The sequence below is a fragment of the Talpa europaea genome (assembly GCF_964194135.1).
Source record: "Talpa europaea genome assembly, chromosome: 5".
Lineage (NCBI taxonomy): Eukaryota > Metazoa > Chordata > Mammalia > Eulipotyphla > Talpidae > Talpa > Talpa europaea.
Genome location: NC_140071.1, coordinates 59,963,495 through 59,988,820, shown reverse-complemented (window position 1 = coordinate 59,988,820; position 25,326 = coordinate 59,963,495). Strand labels below are relative to the sequence as shown.

At 38.5% G+C, this 25,326-nt stretch overlaps 1 protein-coding gene across 1 annotated transcript; it reads right to left on the bottom strand.

Annotated features, from left to right (window-relative positions):
* Window positions 1-13,924: 13,924 nt before the first annotated feature.
* On the bottom strand, window positions 13,925-19,170 carry PLK2 (polo like kinase 2; the record flags this gene model as incomplete). The annotated part of the gene is made up of 14 exons (XM_084233719.1): window positions 18,861-19,170; window positions 18,190-18,297; window positions 17,931-18,047; window positions 17,617-17,746; window positions 17,289-17,376; window positions 16,724-16,819; window positions 16,434-16,632; window positions 16,200-16,347; window positions 15,753-15,850; window positions 15,315-15,444; window positions 14,858-15,098; window positions 14,615-14,744; window positions 14,251-14,361; window positions 13,925-14,116 (listed from the first exon to the last, which is right to left on the bottom strand). Exons 1-14 carry the CDS (start codon window positions 19,128-19,130, stop codon window positions 13,925-13,927), a joined length of 2,058 nt encoding a protein of 685 aa, XP_084089845.1. The 5' UTR covers window positions 19,131-19,170.
* Window positions 19,171-25,326: the final 6,156 nt, after the last annotated feature.

Below are 25,326 nucleotides of genomic sequence, written 5' to 3'. Positions count from 1 at the left end.
TGAAGCTGTCCACAGCCTCTACAGTGCAGGTTCAATCCCCGACGGCCTCAGAGCAACCCACATGGCGAGGAGACCTCTCCTGTCTTGCCCGCTGCTCCCCTCAGCAGTGTATTTCAGTCAGTCTGCCTGTTCTGTTCCCCACTCTGTCTCTGGTGAATCCTCTCACCCTCCCACACATCTGGTCTGTGTGCCAGTTCTTCTATAAATAAATAAATCTTTTTTAAAAATAATGCTTTTGTTGATTATTTCACATTCTAAAAGTATTTCAAACCTCTCACCCAGTGTGATCCTCACAATACCCCCTAATGGAGCATTAAGGCAGCATTAGCCTTCATTTGCAGATGAGGACACAGACTCAGAGAAGCATTTAGTCTAGGTTAAACAGCTAGCCACTAGCAAAGACAGCACTACAACTTTGGGCACCTGCTCTTGGCACCACCTCATGATACCGCTAGCTGTGGGCAAGCCTCTGAGAAAATGAATTTCTATGATTCTGGGAAGATTTATCTTTATTTTTTTTTATCCTGATGGATTCAGGAGTAGTATGGTATCTTTAAATTGATGAATGAAGTAAGAAAAGAATTGGATTTTATTTCATTTGCACGCTTTGTCTTGAGATTCTATTTATTTACCACTAACTCTGCCACAGGAACAAAGTGTTAACTTCTCTGTTGATCAATTTCTCTGTCTTTAAAGTGAAGAAGATCTTTGCCACCACTGACCTCACTAGAATGAAGGAACTAATGCCTCTAAAATTATATGGAAGAGATGGTTTCAAAGAGGTGTCTAGAAACAGAAATGTGAATGTATATATAACATTTATAAATATGATTTTAACTGAAATAAGAGCTTCACCGATGATTATTACCACATTGAACTCATCATAATATGTATTATCATAATTGTTATTTTCCACTGCAAGTGTATAGACAGTAAATACTTTCCAATTTTACAGATTCTACCATTTTACAGTCTGTTGTTGAAGATTGAAATCTCATAATCTTATACCTTCCACCTGAGACTTCATTTTACTTTACTTGTAATAGTTAAAGATTTAAATGAATAACACTATTTCTTTGAACATTAGCTCAGGAAAAAAGTATAAAACAATGAAGCAGACTTTGCTTCAGTACTAAAAGTGCCACTTTGCTCTTTTTTTAAAAAGATTTATTTATTTATGCATACAAGAACTGGGGTACAGGCCAGAGGTGTGGGGTGAGAGGATTCACCAGAGGCAGAGTAGGGAACAGAATAGGAAGATTGACTGAAATACACTGCTGAGGGGAGCAGTGGGCGAGACAGGAGAAGTCTGCCTCGCCATGTGGGATTCTCCCTAGCTGGCCAGGAATTGAAACAGTGCTGCGGAGGCTGTGGACAGTTTCACAGCGTGGCGTTCAAACTGCTGTGCCACCAGGGTGCCCCGCCACTTTGCTCTTTAACCGAGAATCAACACAACAGCATTACTGGGCCTGGGGACTGTGACATCATAGTGACTGCCTCCAGTAGTCAGCTGGTGCCTCACACTCAGGGAACTATAAGATGTGTAATCTCTCCAAAGAGAGCCTAAGATACAGCACCCAGATAGCTGAAATCTTAATGAATGACTCTACCTAAACATGCCTGAATTACTAGGGGCAAAACTATTAACCAGGGAGACAGCTGTGGCTTGCAAACTTGATAAGGCATACTTATTCCTGAGAAGCCATTTTTAGATAAGAAATGCAAACTTTCACCCGAATTGGATTGTCTAAAGCACTTGAGCCAACAAAATATTTTTCTTAAAGCTGCTATTGATTGTCAAGGTTGACCTGAAATAATACAGATGCATTTTTTCATATTTAAATTTTATTTTTTATATTCCCCATACAATTACAACCCCCTTATTTTGTCCCCAAGCCCTCCTTTCCCCGCACCCCACCCCCAATAGAGTGTCTCTGGTTTATAGTTGTTTGTCGATTTTGATATTTTCTTTCTGATAGTTATTCTTTTTCCTGGTCCCTTATTTAAGTTTTCTAGATTCCTGCTATGAGTGAGACCATCTGGTATTTTTCTTTTTCTTTCTGGCTTATTTAATACAGATGCATTTTTCTAAGATTCACAAGCAAGGGTTTTCATGAATGATATTATGTATTATAAACTATTTCATAGGAATGAATTTTTTTCTAAATTGCATTAGTGTCATTTTTCTTTTTTGACTTTTTTTTGGTTTTCAATGAATTAATATCCTACTGAATGTCTTCAAATAAATAAACACCTTTTTTTTTTTAATGCCTGTCTTTCAAACCTCTGTCAAAGTGCTTCACTTAGTCCTAGTAACTATGGTCTACCAACAATGAAACCAAACAAACAACAAACATGACCACAAGAGCAGACAAGCATACAGAACAGTCCATTCCTCAAAATGTCTAATTTATTCCTAAAATATAGGGATTCCTAGCCCAAAGTTCTCAAAAATGTTCATTCTTCCACTTGGCACCTATCTTATCTTTTGTACCCTTTGCTAAGGAATGTGCATTTTAGTTTTTTGTTTTACTGTGTAAGTGAACAACATATTTCTATTAGCTTGTCAAGAAACTGTCCTTTAATTCATCTCACACCCACTTAAAGCAAGCACACATCTTTGGAAAACAATCCACAATAACTTCAACAAGGTCAATAGATTGGAATATAACTGAACATCAAAGTTCTCTTTATTGACTTAAAATTCCTTTATGCTGAAAAGAAATTTGCCCCTACAGACACTTGATACATTTTAATACCAGCCTGCTACTGTGGCAACAGTAGTAAGTAAATGATATCAATATATTTAATGCCTACTTGGAAAAACTCATAGTGCTTTACTGAAAAAAAGTCACCTGAACACATAAGGAATTAAAAACCATGTCTGTTTAACATAAGTTTTAGTAATTAACAGAGTGGAAGAACAAGAAGTAGAATCTACATTCTCTATAAGAATTTAAAGTTTTTTCACATGGCCTATGTCTGTGTATTTTAAATCACAAACATTTAGGTCTTCAATAAAAGAGGTAGACATAGCCCAGAGATTTTTAAAAATGTTTCTTTTGACTATTCTTAGCAAATTTTTAAATACATGCAATAAAATTCCTGTTTTATTGTTGATATTGTGACCCCCAATCTTTGTTCCTGTCGTTACTCTTCTCGCCAATTAAATAATAAGACAATTTTAAGAAACCATAAATCATTCTTATGCCAGGAATATTAGGAGAAAAGCCACTTAGAATCTGGGAAATTCAAATGAAAATTTTACATTTCTATGCAGTGTATTGTCTATGTCACTAAAGCAAACCAGCTGTTAACATGTCTGATATAAAGTGCATCCTGGGCCTTCCTGGTGGCACAAGGGGTAAAGACTCAACCTATGAAGCTGTCTGCAGCCTCTGCAGCAGGAGTTCAATCCCTGGCCAGCCAGGGAGCAACCCACATGGCACAGCAGACCTCTCCTGACTCACCGCTGCTCCCCTCAGCAGTGTACTTCAGTCAATCTGCCTGTTCTGCTCCCCACTCTGTTTCTGGTGAATCCTGTCAACCTCCCCCCCCCCACACACACACACATATACCTTTGGCCTGTACCCCAGCTCTTGTATGCATAAATAAATAAATCTTTAAAAAAATAAAGTGCATCCTTTTAATTCTTAGCTAAGCCCATAAAATATACCAATACAACTGCACTTCTAAATGCATTAGTAAATTGACAGTGTTACTGAGTTAAAGGTGAAATTCTTTCATTTATCTAGGAACTCAGAAGGACATTATTTTATAACTTCCTCTCCTTTATAAATAGTTATGATATCTTGGTATATTTGCTTAGAATTTGGCACTTCAGCTAATATTGACCAAAGAAGCTAGGATGGTTATATTTAAATTCTTATCTCCGAAAGTGCTCATCACATTCTACAGAATGTTTTGAATATTTTAAAATCAATTAGATCTATTTTTCTCAGATCGTATTTCAAATTCATTTTTCCCATCAAATTATTTTCCTCATTGTTTCCACCTAAATTGTAGGAAATGACTTTTATCTGAAACAAGGATTCCATAGTTCTCTTTCAGTCCTTCCTCTTTGAAGCCAGGTTGAAATCAAATCACTGTAATAAAACCATATACCTCCATGTTGAAATGACAAGTAATTGATTATGAGTCAGGGTCTATAAAAGGTTAGTGATTAGAGAAACTTGATCCTGACCAAATACATTCTTTCATTCTAATTACCAGATGGCACTTATGTCGTTAACTAAAATTAATATTTTGCCATCATTGTCATAGTCTTAACAACCAGATAAAGTGAAGAAGCATATAACATATAATAAGATATGAATAAGTTCATACTGCCTAGACTCATTTTTCTCCTGCCCTGCTTAATAAAATATTTAAAAAGATCATAGATACTACCAGAAATGAAAAATTTAGCCTACCTCTTGTAGAAAAAGGAATTAAAATCAGAAGTTCTGTAACAGGGGAGTGGATCATGCTAGAAGTATTTTAGCTATATTAATCTCACATGGAATAGCAATTACTATTTCATAAAGAAGCCATGTAATTCATCTTCCAAATCCAGACTAGATTAATTTCACTGGAATAAGACAAGTTAAGACTTTCCCAAGTAGACTGAAATACAAGGTCATTCTCCATCATATCTTTAGCAGCACATGGCTGTTCAATACGAATGAAAAAAATCAATTGGACAGTGATGCACACCTGGAACCTATATAATGTTATCATGAAAAATTACTTCAATAAAATAGATATTTTTAAAAAAACTAAAAAATTGGACTGTGTCATCAATAGCTAGCACAACATGTTCCAAACCATGTAGTAGATATTGAGGGACCTTATCTTGAAGTGGAAATGTAAAATTATATTTCAGGAACTGCATGAGATTTATTCATCAGATTTCCTGAATTTCTTCACTGACCTGAGTTTCTATGTCATTTCTGAATATATGATACCTTTCTTCATCATGCCATTGAAGTAAATCAGTTGAGTTTATCGTTCTATAGTAATCTAAAAATTAAAAATGTTTCCTCTAATATATTCAACATGCTATTCACAGGGTTTGTTAAATAGGGTCTTCACAGGAGGTAGTTGAGAAGGAGAGCATATAGCTTTTACAACTGTATTGGTTAGTGTAGAGAGCTACCAATATGCTCTTTTCCAAACCCAGGTAGTTTCTGCAAACCATTTTAAAATATTTCAATTCTATCATAAAGAAATAGATTGGTGTAAAATTTAATTATAGGCCACTCGTTATTATCTGGGGGTGGGATGTCTGCTTTGCAAAGTTAACTTAGCTACTTGGACATCTGGTTGAAATCTAAGCCATACATTTCTCCCTCTAGAAGGAAGATTTTCTTATTGAGATTGTAGACAAGACATCTGAGGACTCTGGAACTATGATATCAGAGAGATGATAAATTCCCTATTTATCTAAATATTGTTCTACCATAAAGATCTATGGTTTTATCCCAACCCATCTCACAGACCCAAGTTACTTTATAGGTAACTTATTGAGGACAAATATTATATATATTAACAAACTATGTTCAAAGAATACTTAAAAGCAATTCAAGAAAAAATATATATGACAAAAAAGTTTGGAAAAACCTATATGCTCTATTTCTTAGAGATTTACAGTGCAGATATAGCATATTAAAGTTCCTGAGTATGCTAGATATAAAGAAATTGTTTACTTTAATTTCCTAATCTAATCCACCAGTGAATATATTTTTTAGGTAATATTTTAGAATAGCAAAGATATTTGATATTCCTTAAAAACCTTTGGGGAAGTCTTTTGGAAATAAGTTAGAAGAGACTGCAGCAGGAATAAACGAGAGGTCTCATTGTGGGAAGTATTTGTGACTTGTTTTGTCAATCTGAAAGAATAAATAGTTCTCACTATTTGATTCCCCAGGAACATAATGAATAAAACAATTAATAATTGCAAATCTTTAATAATATTTTTAAGTATGAGATAGTCTCTACTGAATGACAATATAATATAAATATACATAACCACTGGTGTCGATAGGAAAAAAGGTCATATGCCCAAAGAAATATTAATAAAAATAATATTAAAAGAGGGAGAATCATTTTTCCTTTTTGTTATTCTTCTGAATGGTAAGAAATGTTTTTTTGTTTAAAATAGTAAAATATAGTCAATATCATATTATTCAACCTAGTAGTTTCTAATATATTTTTTATGACTCTTGTCTACAGCAGAGAAAAATAAAAATCAGTGTCCCTGATTACTCAGCAAACAACTGACCCAGTTGCATGAAGCTTGCTATATCTGATTAAAATTTTGAATTTTTTCTGCTACATCATGTAAAGATAAAAATAATTTATTTTTGTTTTAGTCACAAATGTTTCTTATTTGGGGAAGTGATATTTACCATAAGTTTTGTATTTTAAACAAAAATCATAACTTGCATATTTTCTATCTATTAACCCCTTTTTACATATTAGCCTTTTAATATATATATATATATATATAAAAAATTCAGAGCAAACAAGTTTGTTTTCATTGTTATCTTGGAATGCATTTGGAAAAATCCATTTCCAAAGGTATTTTTGATTCCAATTTTTAATTACTCTGTTAAAGTGAGAAAGTTATTTACTGTTATACTTTTAACTAAATTATTTTAACTTGGGTACATGTAAAGTGACTGATTTTAAATATGTGTGTGTGTGTGTAATCTAGAGGAAAGACAACCTGAGAGGAATATATCAGATACCACAAAATTTTCTTTAGTTAGTCTAGGTAGAAAAGTTGCATTTGGAGGAAGATTTATGTGCTTCAAATCAATGTATATTATTTAGATATAACCAAAAGTTATGATGTTTTGCCCGGGACTATTTCGGTTACTTACCCTTCCCTATGACTAATCTACAAGGAGAACATTCTTTGAGGTTTAATCTTTAGTGTCTCTGTAGCAAAAATTTCAGTCATACCTATAGAATAGTGAATGGAAGCAAGAAGGGTGGTCATAAAAGAATGCATGAGGTCAAGTTCATCTGTGACTGGCACAGCTTGCTGCTATACAGCTGCAGCTTCACTATCCATAGACAGCATTTTACCTTATTTTCTATCAATATGGTAAAATAAATGAGATTAGACACACCAGACCACATACTTCAAATATTTCAGAATCAGTAAAGTGAATCTATAAGACAGAGAAAGGAATAATGGAGACAGGTTAATGGTAACTGCTAATAAAATGTATATCTGAGCCAGCAGTGCAGTTAAGAAAGGAATGATCTGCTGTTTGTAGTCTATTACACTTCCAAATTCATCTTTCTTTATTCCAGATTTCATCCTAAAGAGAATGCTATGAGGTGAATTCAGTATCCTCATGTTGATCAGTAGATATCTATGAAGAAAAGAAGTCATCCATATTTTGGTGGACCCTTTCTGATGAAGACTTTGGTAGGTTTTTATTTGTCAGTTTTAGCTTATTTTTTCATTTCTCTTCAGCTCTACCTAATGCTTAAAACATTTCATAAATCACTAACACAGAAGTTTAGAGGAGCCAAATGAGTGAAACAGTAAGGTGAGGACCATGGAGAGGACTTGCCCTTTCTGGAGGGTCCAGAGCCTATTTAGCTCTGGCAATCAATAGGCAATTTATTGACTGTCGATATGCAGAAGTGAAATCCAGTTTGCCTGATCTGGAATTTTTTCAAAAGAAGTTGAAGTGTTTAATTTTTCTCTGAAAGGTCCCATTAAGTGAGGATAATCGTTTTTGACAATATTTTTAAGCCTTCTGTATTTGAACCAAAAGTCTCTTTGCTGCCAATTTCCAACCTGGTCTCTGATGGTTTACCTACCCCTTTATGTAGATTTCATCTTTCCTATTCATTTCTACTAGTTCTTGGTTCACATCATGTTCTCAAAAGCATATTGCTGCAATGAAATTATAGGCTTATATTCATCCCCAAACCAAATGCCCAGAAAAAGTTTGCCAATGAGATTTTTTTTGGTGACATTGACTTTTATGCTCAATGAATCTCTTCTGGCATATTCAGCTACATGATCCCAACTTTAAAGGTCATCCTGCTGCCATTGATTTCAAAGCACCACGCAGGAAAGAGACATTGTTGATGTTATTTCATTTAGGACTGCTGCCTGTTTTTTGTTGTTGTTGTTGTTTTTTTTTTTTTTTTTGGCAATACTAAGTGGTGAATTTTAAAAGAGAATTTGTCCTACTGTGCATGATTGGGTTAAAATATCAATCATCCAGTATTTTGTAACAGAGATAGCTCGGTAAATTTAATGTTTTTCCCTTAACTTGGAAGTGAAGTTATTTAAAATCTATCATTAAAATCAATTTTGTTTACACACATGCACACACACACACAACTAATTCTTGGGGAAAAATTTTTATATTTTATGCAATTGAATTCCAAATATTGATGAACCATGATATTAGATCCCAGCACTGCATACGTGAAGTTAACTTTTTAATTTAGATTCATTAATATAGTTAAATTGTGGCAATTCAAACTGAGATGCTTTCTATTACTAAAGTTAATAAGGCATAAAGAAGTGTTAGAACAAAGCATGAATCTAAGAATGTACAGACTAGAATCTCTTTCAAGTCATGGAGAAACAAAATAGAATCTACAGTTTTCTATTAATAGAAGTGTCTATGCAAGTCTTAGGAATCCACTGACTCTCATGCATGGAATTGTTATAAAATAACATCACTGATTTCTCTGTGTACCTATAAAAATGCATATTATTCACTGTTAATCCCACTTATTTTCATTTAGACTAAAACTGCTATAATGTTTGAAAGGTCTGATGAGGTTTTAAATCACAGAAATCTAGGACAAGAATGACTCAAGTTTTAATCCTTCCCCAGCCTATTTTGATCCTTCCCCAACCTTCCAGCAACTGTCACTCCCCTGTGGAGTGCACTATAACTCTTAGCACTTAGGTCACTTTGGGATTTACGATGAAGAGTAGATAAGGGTGGCAACAAAATTAATGGAGTAGTAAAGTTAAGAAAGAAGGAAGGTAGGCCATGTGATTTTCTGTTAAAGGTCAACCCATCCCTGCTATTCCCTGACTTGTTCTAGAATATTAGAATGATGCCTGCAAACTCAGGTTTCTTTTCTAAACTGGCTTCCAGTTCAGTTGGTTAATGCAAGAGTGGAGGGCAAAGGGAAAAAGAATCTGGAGTGTTTTGTCTCTTTATCAACCAAATATATCCAGGGGGTCACCTCAAACAGTGACTACATCAGCAGCCAGGGTTCTAGTATCTGCCGGTAACCCCCAGGTCTGAATTCAGGTGTGACTACTTTCTTTTGGGTCTCTCTAGCTCTAAGAGTAGTTGTGCTTCCTGCTGCTGGTAATCTCTGAGTGGCCTTACCACCCATTGTGTGGCTTCTGAGTTCTTTCATCATCTGTATAAGAAATAATCCACTAAATTTCTCTTCTTTGAAAGTTTCTAAAATGATTTTTGTGCCCCTGACTGGACCCTGATGGACACAGATATAAGACTGAAGGCTGGAAAATGAATCAGCTGTTTTTCCTTCATGGTAACCAGGGTAACTGCTATTGTCTATATGAAAAGAGGCAGGGGAAATGGAACAAGAAAGGGAACAAATACTGATTGAGTACATTTGGTATGCAAGTGCTTTATTACATTTCATCCTGACAGATGAGGAAACTGAAGCTCAGAGAAATTAGGTCGTTACTAAGATCCTATTTCTAATATATGGTTGAACAAGAATTTGAAATCAGGACTGATTCAAAAGTGTTGTCACTGAAGCATACTTCTTCCCTAGCAAAGTTACATTTAGAAATATTTTTTTTTAGGATTTATTTATTTATTTATACAAGAACCGGGTTACAGGCTAGATTCACGGGAGGGTGAGAGGATTCACCAGAGAAAGAGTGGGGAACAGAACAGGCAGACTGATGAAATACACTGCTGAGGGGAACAGCAGGCAAGACTAGAGAGGTCTGCTTCGCCATGTGGGACCCTCTCCAGCAGGCCGGGATTGAACCCACGTTGCAGAGGCTGCAGACAGCTTTACAGCACTGCGCTCAACTGCCTGCGCCACCAGGGGAGGCCCTACATTTAGAAATATTCTTGAAGGACTGGGGGAACTAAGAGATAAAAGTAGTAAATATCATGTAACCTGGAATTTGACTGACTGCTATGTCCATACCAAGCTTAGCTGAATGTAGCCATTATTATGCAGCACAACTGTTACCTCTTTAAAGACTGCCTTTCATGAGTCTATATCCTGCCAGGATTTGAGGATGACTGAGAAAGTGTTTATTTTTGAGAACTGAAAATATATATTAAGCATTCTGTTATTCTGGAGTTGTTTTCATGGACTCTAGGATCCCTGTGTTTGGAAGAGAACAATTTATTTTGGAACTTTTCATCCTCCTTCCACTGAAAAAGTTTATTAACATTGTTCTGTTTTAGACATCCTCAGTATCAAAAAAAAAAAAAATGCTGCTGTGGGAAAGGTGGAAGGAATAGGTGCTCTTATCTGCTTCTGTGTTAACCAAAACCTGATTACCCCCCAGATCTTGCTCTCGCTTGAGATATAAACATGTATATCCACTACCTCTGGCTCTATTTGTTATTCTCGTATAAGTCAGATTCAGTATGCCCTGCACTCACTGTATTTCCCTGAATATAAGGCTCTTCCTTCTATATTTATATACTGGGCACATAGTACACCACCTTTCCCCTATCAACTGCCCTAGTCAATCATTCTATTTTTTTTTAAAGATTTATTTTTTATTTATACAAGAGCTGGGGTACAGGCCAGAAGCACGGAGGGTGAGAGGATTCACCAGAGACAGAGCGGGGAGCAGAACAGGCAAACAGACTGAAAACAGTGCTGAGGGGAGCAGCGGGTGAGACAGGAGAGGTCTTCCACGTCATGTGGGAATCTCCCTGGCAGGCTGGGAATCGAACCAGCATAGTAGAGGCTGTGGACAGCTTCACGGTGCTGTGCTCAACCTGCTGCGCCACCGGGGAGGCCCCCAGTCAATCATTCTAAACCCCACTCTCTTCCTCAGGCTCCACATCCAACCAGCTACCAAATACTGTTATCATCAACTTTTTAAGTCCCTCCCAAATCTAGTATCACTTATTCATTCTTCAAATATTTAATGAAAGCATCACTTATGTATTCTTCCAGGCCTTTTGCCAGGCCTGGTCCTCAGTCCTGGGGTATTAAAATAAACCTCATATGCTGAAGGAGTAACTTCCTGTGTAACTCTTTATATGTCCATGTTTTCCTTAAGTTCTTTCTTATCTGGATCACATTATTAATCTCTTTACTGTTTGAGCTGTCATTTTCCATCTTCTTCTCCACCCATCTTGCCTATGACCCCAGAATGAATTTTTACAATTGAAACATTCTTAAAGTCTTTCAGTAGTTACACACAGCCTTCCATGCAGTCTAAATGCTTTGCCATGACATGTGGGATACATCGTGTCTGATTGCTTCCAGCCTCTACCTATCCCCTTCAGATTAACATACCCCCTTCTACAAAACCTTTCACCTGTCTTATATACATATTGCTCCCACTAATTCTAACACCTCTCCCCATCTCACACTTCTGCTTAACCCCCTTTATGTTTCAAAACACTATAGAAAGGAATTTCCTTCTCTGGAAACTCCTCTCCCATGCCTGGGGCTCCTTCATGATTCTCAGTTCCCACAATACCTAGTGCATACCTTTTTCATCATATCACAGCACTTATCAGACTAATACGCAAATGCACTATCTCCTCCATTCACTTCCTTGAGGGCAGGGAGAGGCTCAGGTTCAGTGCACATTTTCACTGCCAGGCCCTGGATCTGGAACATGGTAATCCCTCAGTACCTACTAGAATGGACAAGTGCTTACTTTGAAACTTTGAATTAATATACTATCTACATCATGAAGCTCAAAAGAACATTTTTGCTGTTTAAAACTTCTATTTTATCTGCGCTGTACCTGAGACTAGATTCTGCTTTATACATGCAACTACTAGAGTAATAATCCAGTTTTCTTTGAATACTACTTTAAGCCATTAAACAAAGACTGAGGTTATAGAGGTGACTGGAGAACTCCAGCCAGGAGGAGTTCATCTAGTCTTTCAAGTCTCCATAGCAAGTTCAACTTTTTTTTTTTTTTTTTTTATTAACTAGGTATACCAGGTGTAGACTTTGGAATAATTTTAGGAAAATGGGCCTCCCTGGTGGCGTAGGTGGTTGACCACAGCGCTGTGAAAGCTGTCCACAGCCTCTGTAGTGCCGGTTCGATCCCCGCCGGCCTCAGAGTAACCCACACGGCGAGCAGACCTCTCCTGTCTCGCCCGCTGCTTCTCTCAGCAGTGTATTTCATCAGTCTGCTTGTTCTGTTCCCCGCTCTCACCCTCCCGCGCATCTGGCCTATACCCCAGCTCTTGTATAAATAAAATGAATCTTTAAAAAAAAAAATTTTAGGAAAATGTGTAAGTATAACCACGATCTCAATGCTCCACTAGGCAGTATCCTAAAAGGAAGAGTCTACTACACAAAGTGCTGATTTTCTTGGGGCAGTGTTTTCGTTATAGTGGGATTATAAGAAAAAAAAGTATTTGCATCTCACACAGGTCCCTGTGAGTTCAAAGTAACAGGATGAACAGCTTTTTAACATCTGTCAAAGAGTAAATCTACTGAAAGAGAAAAACCTCTGCATGGCTCTTGGATAATCTAATAGTTTAAAAGATAGACTTAAAACCATAGGTTGGTTCCCATACCATCCCTTATCTGCCATGTACCAGAGGATAATAAAATAACTTATTACAAAATATCTCCCACTGCTAGTTACATGCCAGTACTGCCAGTGCACTGGAAGCATTTAGCCAGGTGTAAGCTGAATAATGCATTTAGATGGTGCACAGCAAGTATTACAGAGTTGTGCCCATAAGATAAACTTCTGTACCTATTAACACTTAATAACAGAGATCTGTTTACACAGGATTACTCTGGCTTTCAGGTCCAAGCTAAACAAGTTTTGAGGAAATACTCCAGGGAGAAATGAGTTTTGGATTTAGTAGGAATCCTATGTTTTGGTTGTAACAAGAGTGGTATTCTTGTTATATTCTCTTCTCTAGATAGATTCATCCAGGATGATTGTATTTCAGGTGTTAAGAGACTGACTTTCCTAAACTATTATTAGCAAAATAAAAGGTCTAACTTTCTGATATGCTTCCATACTAAATATGCTATAGTGCCAAGAATCCGTTGGCAAAGGAGGTTGTGATGCAGTGATGTGACATACCAAAGACGGGAGACCATTATTTTTTACTTTTCCATACGCTTTATTGCCAACAGTTTGAAATGGTCAACATAAAAAAAAAATTGATAATAAATACTGCTCTTTGGGCTGTAATAAATAAAAAGTTTATTAACAAGGAATGCACTTTTCCAGCCACAAGTATCTTCAAAAATTAAGCAAAAAAAAAAAAAAATTATATATGGCCATAGTTCACAGTTAAGCAGCCAAAAGCTGCTTTAATTACAGCCTTTAAACAACATGGGAGCTTCCTCCCTTCTCCCTCCCCTTCAGGAAGTTTATTCACAGTTCCAAGTCCTCTGTCTGAAATGCTCTCAACAGAGAGAAGTTAAGAGTCTATGCACCTTTCTGCGTAATTGTCTGAAAAACCCTTTAAAACAGGTACGTCAGGAAAACTGCATTCTGGTTCACTCTTGGATTATCCAAAGTCACGAACTGTATGCCTCAGCCTGGTCTGGCTCCACTCAGTCCAGCAGGCCACAAAGGAATTGTTTTCGTACCACCACCTGCCCTTCTTCTTCAACATGCTATAGATCGTTCTACTGGCTTCCCTGTAGATCTCACAGTGGAAAAGAGGAGTCCCATAGGGTCCGTTCAAGTCTTTTAGTTACATCTCTGTAACAGCATATTCAGAGCATATTCCATTCGATGTTTTAATTCTAGTGAACAGCCAGACATCAACAGAGTTGTCAGCCTGAATGTCGTAGATATTCTGTCCTCATTGATGTAAGTGAGAAGGTATTCTTCATTTTGGCTACAGATGATTATTTTCGTATGATCATGGTAGAAATTCACCTTTAAAAAGTAAACGGAGATATTAGATGGCTACAAATGTTAAAGAATTAGAAATTTTAGTCAATAATTAAACTCGTTAGGTAGAAACCATTTTTTAGGACCTAAAGATGCACTTTCTGAAAGGGTTCACTTACTTGAAAAGTGCCATCATTGAAGAGCATCATTAAGGCCTTATCAGATTTTAGCCACTGAAGGAGGTAGAGCCGAGGTCTTCGAATGTCAGTAACACTAGGCAGATCTCCACCCTGAAAGATATTCGAAGTGTTAGTTCCTATTAAGATTTTTGCGATGTGAACTCAATTCTTCTAAGCAAATGCCTCACACTTAAGGAAGCATCAAAATGCTAGTTTTCTACCCCCACCTCACAGAGGTTCTGACTCAGAAAATCTAGCGTAGGACATGAGCATCTGTGCTTCTAACAAGCTCCAAGTGTACACAGATGCTTCTGGGCTCTCAACAAGGCTTCAAATACCACTGCTCCAAAGTCACAGTACTTACATCCATGAGGTTCTCCTCCATGTAATGAGAGAAGTATTTCAGCACCGTCACTTGACTAATAAATTGTTCAGGGGCATCCGTTGCCGGGAAAACAGAACATTGGCCAAGTTCTGCATAATAGTGAACTGTTCTAAAAAACAGGACAATAAAAGAAAAAAAAAATAGAAGAAGTTAGTCATCATTTTCAGGATTCTCTAGCACAAGACTAAAGAACTGACAGGATTTCATCAGTTGGATACTTACTTTTTGTCCGGAAGGAGGCTCATGTGAGCACCGTTGTTGAAAAGGACACCTACAGTGTGGTCAGAGAGCTGGTACCCAAAGCCATATTTGTTAGAGTAATCGACCCATTTGGTAACCCACTGAAAGGAAGTGCTCAGCTGCTCTTTGGGAATGCAGTCAGCTTCAGGCATGTTCTCTAGACAGCCTCGAAGGACTCTTGCCACTGTATCTGCAACACTTCCCATGGTACTGTCTTCAAGGCCTGCAGGTCACAAAAAGTTACAAAATACTTAATAAAATCTGTCTCTGGTAGATGCTAAGCCTTCCCACACTAATTTGAAAGACACAGAACTTAAAATTCTCCTTTTTCCAATTCCTCTGATTCTGCTTCTATGTTAAATCAGGCTACAAAACAAATTGACTTCAATCATTGGCATTTACAGTTTCACCATTTAAAACATGACTGACAACCACTTACATTCACTGCTACTGCTGCAGCTGCCAAGAGTCCCTCTGACTATCATCCGAATGGCATCTCCAATCTGCTGCTTGTTTTCTACTGCAGGTGTGCCAGATCTGGCAACTGTAGTGCTGGGTGGCTGGAGCTCCTAGAAAAGAGAAGTCAAGCAATGAGTCAAGCTTCTAAAATTCATTTAAGGTTGAGATTTTGGGGTTATGTTGAGTTAAGTTCCTGGGAAATCTTATCAAGAAGTAAAGGGCACAAGGACATAAAAGATACTGTAGTAAATCAACTGCATGCATGGTTTAACTGAAAGACAGAATATCTCCTTTTAAAGGGAAAATTTGAAGTCAATTCAGCATGCTTGAAATGTGATAATCATAGTCCAAGTGATAATTGATGCAGCATGAAAGCGATGTAAAGTGTTTGTGTCTATTTTATTTATTTCCAGTATACCTCATCTGTCCTGTGTTTGCTGGGTTGCTGAGTTATCGAAGTCTTTTTCAAATCATGCCTAAGCTTGTAAATGTCTTCATCTTCTTTAGACACTTTATCTGTAAATCAAGGAAAAGAATTATGAGCATTATTTAGCCTGACAAGATAGGAACAGAGCTAGTCATATTTCCTCCTTTTGCATTAATAACTAGCTTATAAGCAACAAAGGCAAAAACAGTGTTTTGATTTATCATTGACATCTGCTGCAATATGCAAACAGCACTCTTTAACATACATGAAATAAAAAGCTATCAATCACAATTTGCAGTGTGGGATTTTAGGCTATATAAAAAGGTCAAGTGTACATAAGCATACCTGCTAAGTTATGTTACTATAAAAATATTTTAATTCACTTAAAATTTAATATAATATTGGTTACATAAGAGAGCGAGAACTTTTAATACTTACTATGTGTGTCAATATATCTTGCTTTGTCTTTTTTGCCACCAAAAAGAGCAGCAGCTGCTTTCTTAAAGAAATTCTTAGCTGGACTTGATAGGTGGAAATCTGGAACTGTATGACAACAGCTAGAAGAAAGTCTGTCTGGAGTGAAGCCCTATGAAATAGCAGAAGACTTTCAATAACTGGCTAGGGAAATGGGACTAATAACATGTAATAAAAAGACACAAGAAACACACAAACCTGCAAAAAAAATTCATGCCGAATGATGTCATCCAAACTGGGACGATCCTCTGGATTTTTGGACAACATGCTAGCTATTAGGTGCTTAGCGGGAGCCAGCAATGACGATGGCATTGTATACCTTGCTTCTCTAATGCACCTGTAGGTTTCTTTCAGATTTGTGGTTTCAAATGGGGGTCTTCCTAATAACATTGTATACCTGCATACAAGAAAACATTTTTTTTAGGAATGGTCCAGTGTTAAAATCTAAATCCAAATTTTCTTTCGGATCACTTGGTGCATTTACTTACATTACACAGCCTAAGGCCCAAATGTCCGATTCACAGCCATGTCCTTGTTTGTTGAGGACTTCAGGAGAGAGATAATTTGGGGTACCACATATTGTTCTGGAAATACAAAATAGGAAGATCTTATTCTATTGTTCAAACTTAGTTTGCTGGACAAAAAAATCTTGAAAGTACTATGTTGAATTTCTATTTGGATTCATCTGACTCTTGATTTTTGGCATTTGGACAACTGACATTTGACCATGTGACCTGGTAATTTTTTTTAACCCGTTAGGAGTTCTCAGAACTCATGACAATGTTTTCAACAGAGACCAGGTACAGCATGGCCTTTTTATACATTTTAGGCAAAGATCAGACAGATTTCTTTCATAATCACCATGTAGGCATAAGGTACTTGTGTCTGGTCCACAGAAGGCACTTAATGTTTCCTTAAATTAACAGTATTGTGGTTTATAGATCAACCAACATTTTATTATCCGCTAAGCTTCTTGAAACATTAATTGGAAAGTAATAAAGGCACATTTGATCTCCAAGAAACACTACTAGGGTATTCATTTCTGGCTCTTACCTCCTTCTGTGTTCCAAGGGTTCCAGCCTGGCTGCCAAACCAAAGTCCCCAACTTTCAGTTCCATAGCCTCATTAATAAAAAAGTTCCCTAGAGGACAAATAAAACAAAATCTGAATTACTATGAAAAGGCATTCTAACCAAGTGCATACACATTCACTTTGGAAGCACAGAGCCGGTTGTTTAATATTAAAGTTACCCATTCAAAAGCAAGATTGCATCAGCTAGATCCCAGTTAACAACACTAACAGATTAAAAAGGGTGAGAGAAAAGAAAAGCCCCCCCCTCCCCACCCAACACCAAAGTGAGCATTTGGAGTACAGGGCTTACCTAGTTTAAGATCTCTGTGCAAGATTTCTTGTTCATGAAGGTACTTGAGTCCAGACACAATCTGCCTGAGGTAGTATCGGACTTCTGGCTCCGTCAACACCTTTCTTGCTTTCAAGATATGAGCCATGGACTATGTAAAGAAGGAAAAAAAGAGAATGCGTCAAACAAAAAAATCAACGGTTTCCTTTTGCAGAAAGAGTGACGAAAGTTAATGTTGCCTTAGTACAGCTCCTCAACTAAAATACCAAATAAACCACAATTTGAATACCAACTGGGTTTGACAGAAATAGATGTACTGAGAAGTTAATGCTTACCCGTCTACTGCAGTATTCCAAGAGAATGTAAATGTTTTCTTTGTCCTCAAAGTAGTGGTAAAACTGCACTACATGCTTATGATGAAGAATTCTGTGAAGCTCTATTTCTTTGTCAATCTAAAAGAAAAGCAGCATAAACCTTATTAGCCTCTCTTCACCTCTGAGGAGCAGTTGCTTACACATGCAAAAGACATTTTCCTGACAGGGAAGGGCTATCCCTGCACACAAAGAAAATACTTTACTCAACAGTCATACACACCTTTTCCCTTTGATGTGGTTTAGCTACTCTGCTATGAGGAATAATTTTTGCAGCATAGACTTTGTTGTTTGTCAAATCTGTCATCTCGTAACATTTTGCAAAGCCACCCTGAAAGGAAACAAAGCCGAGAAGGGAATTGAGTATGGCAGAAAAATGGACAGCAGGTATTTTAAAATAAGGAAAAATACAAGGAGACAGAGGGATGCAGTTTACTTTTTAAAAGCTCCTCGAGGAAGGGAAAATCATTCCTGAAAACAGCAGTTTGCAAGAATTTTCCTTTCTCCCTATACAAAGAGGAGCTTTATGGGGGTGGGGGTGGGGGTGGGGGGTAGGTTGGGTTGACGAGAAATAATGTGTGAAGAGACTTGTCAAAAATGTTTCCAGGGTGGAGGTAGAGGGAGCTAGGTCTGGTACAGAAAGCCCCTGCTTTTCTGGCCTCATGATCAATGTCTTTTAGCTGCAAGAGGCATCAGAGCCGGCTCAGGAGGTAGTGTCAATTCCGTCGCTGTCAGCGCACAAAAGGCAGAGGAGGGCAGGTGAGCAGCCCACGTCGCGCCGGGGCTGGAACCCCAGAAGCTGTGGGCGCGGGGGCTCCGCATCCAGCGCGGCTCGGGGGGCCGCCCGGTCAGACCTCCCTCCCTCCTGGCAGCCAGGCGCCCGCCGCTCGTCACCTTTCCCAGCACTTTGCCCCGGCAGTAGCGCTTCCCCGTCGTGGGGTCGACGATAATCCGTGAGATCTCGGCGCCCGAGTGCGAGTGGTGGTGGTGGTGGTGAGGGGCCGCGGGCTGCACCGGCGCCTGGGGCTGCGGCGCCTGCGGTTCCTCCGGGGTCTGCTGCGGTCGCTTCTTCTTCGAGTCTCCGCCGCAAGCCTTGCCCAGCGCCTGCTCGCACATCTTGGTGCCGGCGGCCGGCTGGTAGGTGATAGTCCGCAAGAGCTCCATCGTCGCCCCGCCGCCTGCCGCCACCCCCGAGGCGCGGACGCGCGTCCGAGCCGGCCCTAGTCCGTGAGCCGCCGCCGCCCGCCGCCCGAGCCCGACGCCTTCATCCACTTGTGCGAGTGCGAACGCCCGGCGAAGTCTTATAAATGGGCCGGGAAGGGGGCGGAGAATGAAACGGGATGAGACGTCACCGGTGACGCCCCGCCCACCGGCCGCCCGAGCGCGCGGGGCCGGCCCGAGGTCACGACGGGTGGCGAGCGCCGTGGGCCCTGGCGCGGGGCGGCCGCCCGGGCCGGGCTCCGGGAGCTGGGGGCGCTCGCCGCGACGGGGGGGGGGGCAGCCGAAGGGCCGGGCGGTGTCCCGGCCGCCACGCCGTCTCCGGACGCTCGGCAGTTCGGGGTTTGAAATAGAAACGCGAGGACCGCCGTCGGGCCCGCCCTCCCGCCGGGCGCGCGGCGTGCGGAGCCTGCCGGCGCGTGCTGGACGCCCGGCCCATCCCCCGCGCGGCCCGGCCTGGCCGCCCCGCAGCCTCCCGCCTCCGGGGCCATGGTGTGCGCGTGTGCCCCGAGTTCTTGGCGTGGGAACGTGGGGCCCCGCCCCGGCCACCCGGAGGGCTTCCGAGCCGCGGCTGCCCGCCCTGCTGCCCACTCGGTGCTGCTCCCGCACGTTTTTACCCCATTAGCTGCCGTCTGGTGGCGGGCACGCCGGGGAGGCCGTGCCCGAGCTTAGACGCCAAGAGTCGGATGTTCCCAGCCCACTGTGGCTTCTGAATGCGGAGTCAGGCTCGCGGCCCCGGGCCCGAGTCCTCTTAGCCAGCGGGGGCCTCACCCATCACCCCAGAGCGGGCTTCGGGGCCTCGGTCGGAGGTCAGGCCCTTAACCTTGGAGAGGGAGGACGAAAGGCTTCGAGTTGCTGAAAACCAGAAAACAAGGGCGCCATCTCATGGAATGTTCCAGAAGCCCAGCCGTCTCCGTGGCAGAGGTTAAGGGCGGTGTGGGCCATTGACAGCGGCGTGAAAAGCCCTCATGCTGCTGAATAGGGTTTTACCATCGATATCGCCTCCCACTTCATATTGCCAATGGATTTTGCAGAATGCGTCCTTCTTGTTGCTCATTAAGCCTCGTGGCTGGGAGAATCAATCCAAAGCTTTCTAAGGTGAGGGGATTGGTAGGATCAAGGGAGGACCGCAGGCAAGTGAGCCAAAATGTTATTTAGTTTCTTAATTCCAGATTTTACTATTCAGTTCTGCCAGCCTAGAAACACCATTTTACCTTGTTCTGACAGCAATAGTGTGACATTTATTGAACACGTGCGAGGCATCAGGTTTAGTATTTTTAAGTGCCTCCTTTAATCCTACAGTAATTCCAAGTGGAAAAGACATCACCGTTTTTCAGATGAAGAAACTGGAGCTTAGAGAATTCAAGTATTTTTGACAAAAGGAATTAGACAGTTTTTTGATACTAAGCCCCATTACTATTTTGTATAACAAATTAATCCACTGTCAAGTTAGGTATGCAGGGTTTCAAAAAAGCACTTACAAGACATCCTTTCTCATACTTTGAATAAAATGTAGAAAGACTTCATGTGACATTACATAATAGAAAGGGAATGTTTTCTCTTATTTATTTTTAACAAATCCGGGCATGCTTGGGCATGTTTCTCATAAGTGAAAGTAGACTTTACTCCAAGATTATACATACTAAAATACTGGGTGGCCTGGGGTGGAAATAAAGAATTACATAACCTGTCCCTTTATTCAGCAAACCTGAGAATGACCTTTGCTTTCCAGATTTATGCAAACCTTTTCATTAGCCTATACTAGGCTTGCTAGTTCAGAAATGCTACCTTCAATTTCTAGAGCTAACTTTATGCCATGTCTTTATTTATTGGTTGATATTGAAATAAAAGTTTTTGGCCTTCTAAGCTATGTTTTTGGCCATCTTCTTGATACATATATTTTTTTGGACCGTGAAGAATACCGTGGATTTTTTCCATTGTTATTTCGGTTCTTTGATTATTTCATACTTTTGTTTATAATTTTACCTAGGGCACGTCAGCATTTGATAGACTACTGAACACTCGAAATGAAGCACAGGTCTACCTTCCCAAACATGCAGGTATTTAAAAATATCAACTCTTAAGTGCTAAATTGTCTTCTTTCCAACTGTGAAAATCTGATTTTTTAGTTTGTGCTGCCACCATGTGGATAGAACCAAAATTGTAGTCCAGAAAACAAAAAAGGAAATAAATGTACCTCCCAGTAGAGATGAATCTTTAATTACAAAATATTTATTTGTAGTTCTATATACTTAATGCACGTAAAATTAAAATAACAATAAGATTTTGGATTTACTTGAAAAACATGAAAGTGTGTAAAAGAAGAAAGGAAAATCTCCCAGCTGTCAGGATATAATGAAGCTATAGCAATCAAGAAAGCTCACAGGGATAGATTGACCAACAGAATATGCTAGAAATAGATCATCATACACATATGAAACTTTGATATATGACAGAGGAGGCATAATAAATGAGGAATGGAGGACCTAATATTCACTACCACAGAGTTAACATTTTCTTGTGATGGGAACTTCTATGATTTACTTTCCTTGCAACTTTTACATATATGATACAGTTTTAGTTATAGTCAACATGTTGTACATTACATCTCTGAACTAATTTATCTTAAAACTGGAAGTTTGTGTCATTTGATCACTCATTTCATTAAATCCCACCTCCCACCTCTAGCATCCACCACTAAGAGTTCACTTTTATTTTTAAATCCATATATAAGTGAGGTCATAGAGTATTTGTTTTTCTCTGACTTACTTCACTTAGTTTAATGCCATTAAAGCCCATCCTTGCTGCAATGGCAGGCTTTCCTTTGCTTTAATGATGGAATAGTAATTACATAGATACACACCACATTTTCTTATGCATTCATTTGTCTATGAACACTTTTGTTATTTTAATGTCTTGGCCATTGTGAATAATGCCACACTGAACTTAGGAGTGCATATGTATCTTTAAGTTAGTGCTTTCATTTCCTTTGAATAAATATCCAGAAGTGGAATTGCTGGATCATATGGTAGTTCAATTTTTAATATTTTGAGGAACCTCAGCACTATTTTCCATAGTGGTTATACCAATTTACAGTCTCAACAACAGTGAATAAGTATTCCTTTTTCTCCAGAACCTTGCCAACACTTATTATTTCTTGTCTTTTGGATGGAAGCTATTCTAAGTGGTGTGATGCAATAATGGCTCACTATAATTTTGATTTGCATTTTTTCACTGATGATTAGTGATGTTGAACCCTGCCATGTACTTGTTAGCATTTTTTATGGTTCTTTGGAGCAGTATCTTTTCAGATCCTCTGCTCACTTATTAATTTAGTTGGGTATTTTGCTATTGAGTTGTAGAAATGCTATATATGTATTTTAGAGATTAACCCTTCATCAGATATATGACTTGCAAATATTTTCTTCCATTTTATGGGTTACCCTATCATTTTGTTTGTGATTTCCTTTTAGTTTTAGTTTTCTTTTTTAGTTTAGAACCTTTTTAGTTTTATATAGTCCCACTTGTTTATGTTTGCTTTTTTAGTCTTTGTTTTTGCTGTCAGATTCCAAAAAATCATCTCCATGACTGATTTCATGGGGCTTACCCTCTATGTTTTCTTCTAAGAGCTTTATGGTTTCAGGTCTTACATTCAAGTCTTTAGTTTAATTTCTAGTTGATTTTTATGTATGATGTAAAATAGATTGTACATCTTTTATATGTCTGTCTAGTTTTCCCAATGTCATTTATTGAAGAGATTGTTCTTTATATATATCCAAATATATACAATGGAAAAAGATATACAACAAAGAGAAATATTTCTTTGCATGCAAAAATCATTAACTCTGTAGAAGAGAATGATCAATTTGACTGAATTAAAATGAAATTTTACTCATCAAAAACACCTAAGAATAAAAACTCAGATTATAAATGGGTACATGTACAAATTTGTATACGTTTACCAATAAACAATTAGTACAAGAGTACATAAAGGACCTCTACAAATCGATAATTGAAATGAATCAACGGAAAAATGAGTGAAACATTTCATAGAAAAAGGATTATATATAACTAATAAGTGAGATGAGATTCCCAAATTCATTATCATTCACATGAAAATCAAAACCATTTTAATTGTTTCAATTGATAAGAATTAGGAAGCCTAAGATGTCAAGTGTTGGAGAAGATGTAGATTAATAATTTATTTACGCAATTATGCTGGGAAAGTAGATTTGTCATTCTTACACCATACCTACCACCTAACAGGAGAAATGCTTGCACATGTGTACTAGGAGAAACATACAAGTACAGCAGTGGCAGCTCATTTAGTCTTAGGAAACAAAGCAGACACAAACAAAATGCCCATAAAATAAGAGAATGGATAAATAAATCATACTACATATTATAATAGGATACTACATGATAAGCAATGAATTACAAATATCCATATCAATATTGATCCATTTTAATGTTCAGTTCTAAAAGGCAAATCACAGATTACTCTTTTAATAAAATTCAAGAAAATTTTCAAAATATTTCATAAATACATGCACATATATTGATCTAGAGTACTATTTACAATAACGGGGAAATATTAAAACACAAAATATAGGATAATAGTTACCTTGTGTGGGTGTGGTCAGAAACATAGACGGAAGAACACAGAGGTCACCATGAAATATTAAAATTGATTCAGTTCTTCAGTTAGGTTAGTTCTTCTTTCCCCTAAGAACAGAGCAAGCAGAAGACTGATACATGCAGAGAATTGAAACTCTGTCATGAGCCAAGGAGCATAACAAATCTAATCACGTCTACTTTAAATCCAGGTTAAAAAATAATATTGATTCCTAATAAGCATACGATGTGAGGGAAGTGAAACATATGGGAAGAATAATTTGATATGCAAGCATGTTTCTAATAAGGCTGCAGGGTCCAGGCTGGACCTCATGACTCCAAGTCCAAATAACCTGGTCATCTGCAGCTTCAGTCTGGAAGGTGAAAAAGAGCCCAAACCTTATTTCATATTTACCACAGTATAAGTTGATTGGATATTTGACTTTTCATATCTAACTCTATGAAAAGTGAATAAGTATAAAAGGTTAATTTTAGTATATGAATTTAAATGTCTTTTATGTTCACTTGGCCATTCTTCTTTTGCAAAGGACTAGTAGAAAGGACTAGTACAGCGGTTGAGCGCTGGGCTGTGATACTGCCCGCAGCCTCTGCAGCGCCGGTTTGATCCCCAGCCACCGGCGAGGGTCCCACAAAAAAAAAAAAAAAAAAAGATTTATATTATACAGCCATTGAAATGCTCAGCAAAAATTCTTACTCATTCACTCATCTATCTATCTAGTTAATCTTCTATCTACTTTCTGAACTTGGTAATAGTGTTTGAGCACGTTTTCCCATAGCCACCATACCACAAACTGCAGCAGCTAATTATTGTGAGTTTACATCTCCCTCTACTGGTACAAAATGATAGTGCCAATCAATCCTGAAAGTCAAGGTTGTTTGAAATGCAACTGTCCTTTTAAGTGATCCCCAAGTTATTATGTCAAAATAAAAAAGTAATCTCACTTTTGAATCTATCTTGAAAGGGCACAATTATTTTCTAAAGTTAATTTATTTTAAATTCTAATTTAAAAACCCAAAACCAAGTGAAAGATGTTTTAACTTTCTTGAAAATGAAAATGTTTTCTAAGTATTAATATAAAAAAATTGGGCCTCCCTGGTGGCACAGGGGCGTAAGCACCTCACTATGAAGCAATCCACAGCCTCTGCAGCACGAGTTCAATCCCTGGCTGGCCAGGGAGAAACCCACTTGGCGAGGCAGACCTCTCTTGTCTCACCCACCGCTGCTCCCCTCAGCAGTGTATTTCAGTCAGTCTGCCTGTTCTGTTCCCCGCTCTGTCTCTGATGGTCCTCACACCCCTTGCCTCTCTGGCCTATACTCCAGCTCTTGTATGCATAAATAAAAAAAATCTTTAAAAAATCAATAATATAAAAAAATAATAAAAATGACATAATGATTTTTAATTTAAAATAATTAAAGATTTTAAAATAATTTAAAATTTAAATAACTTTTTAAAGAATGTCTTCCTCTCTTCCTCTTCTGAAGTCTTGAAGTTTGTCTTCTACACAT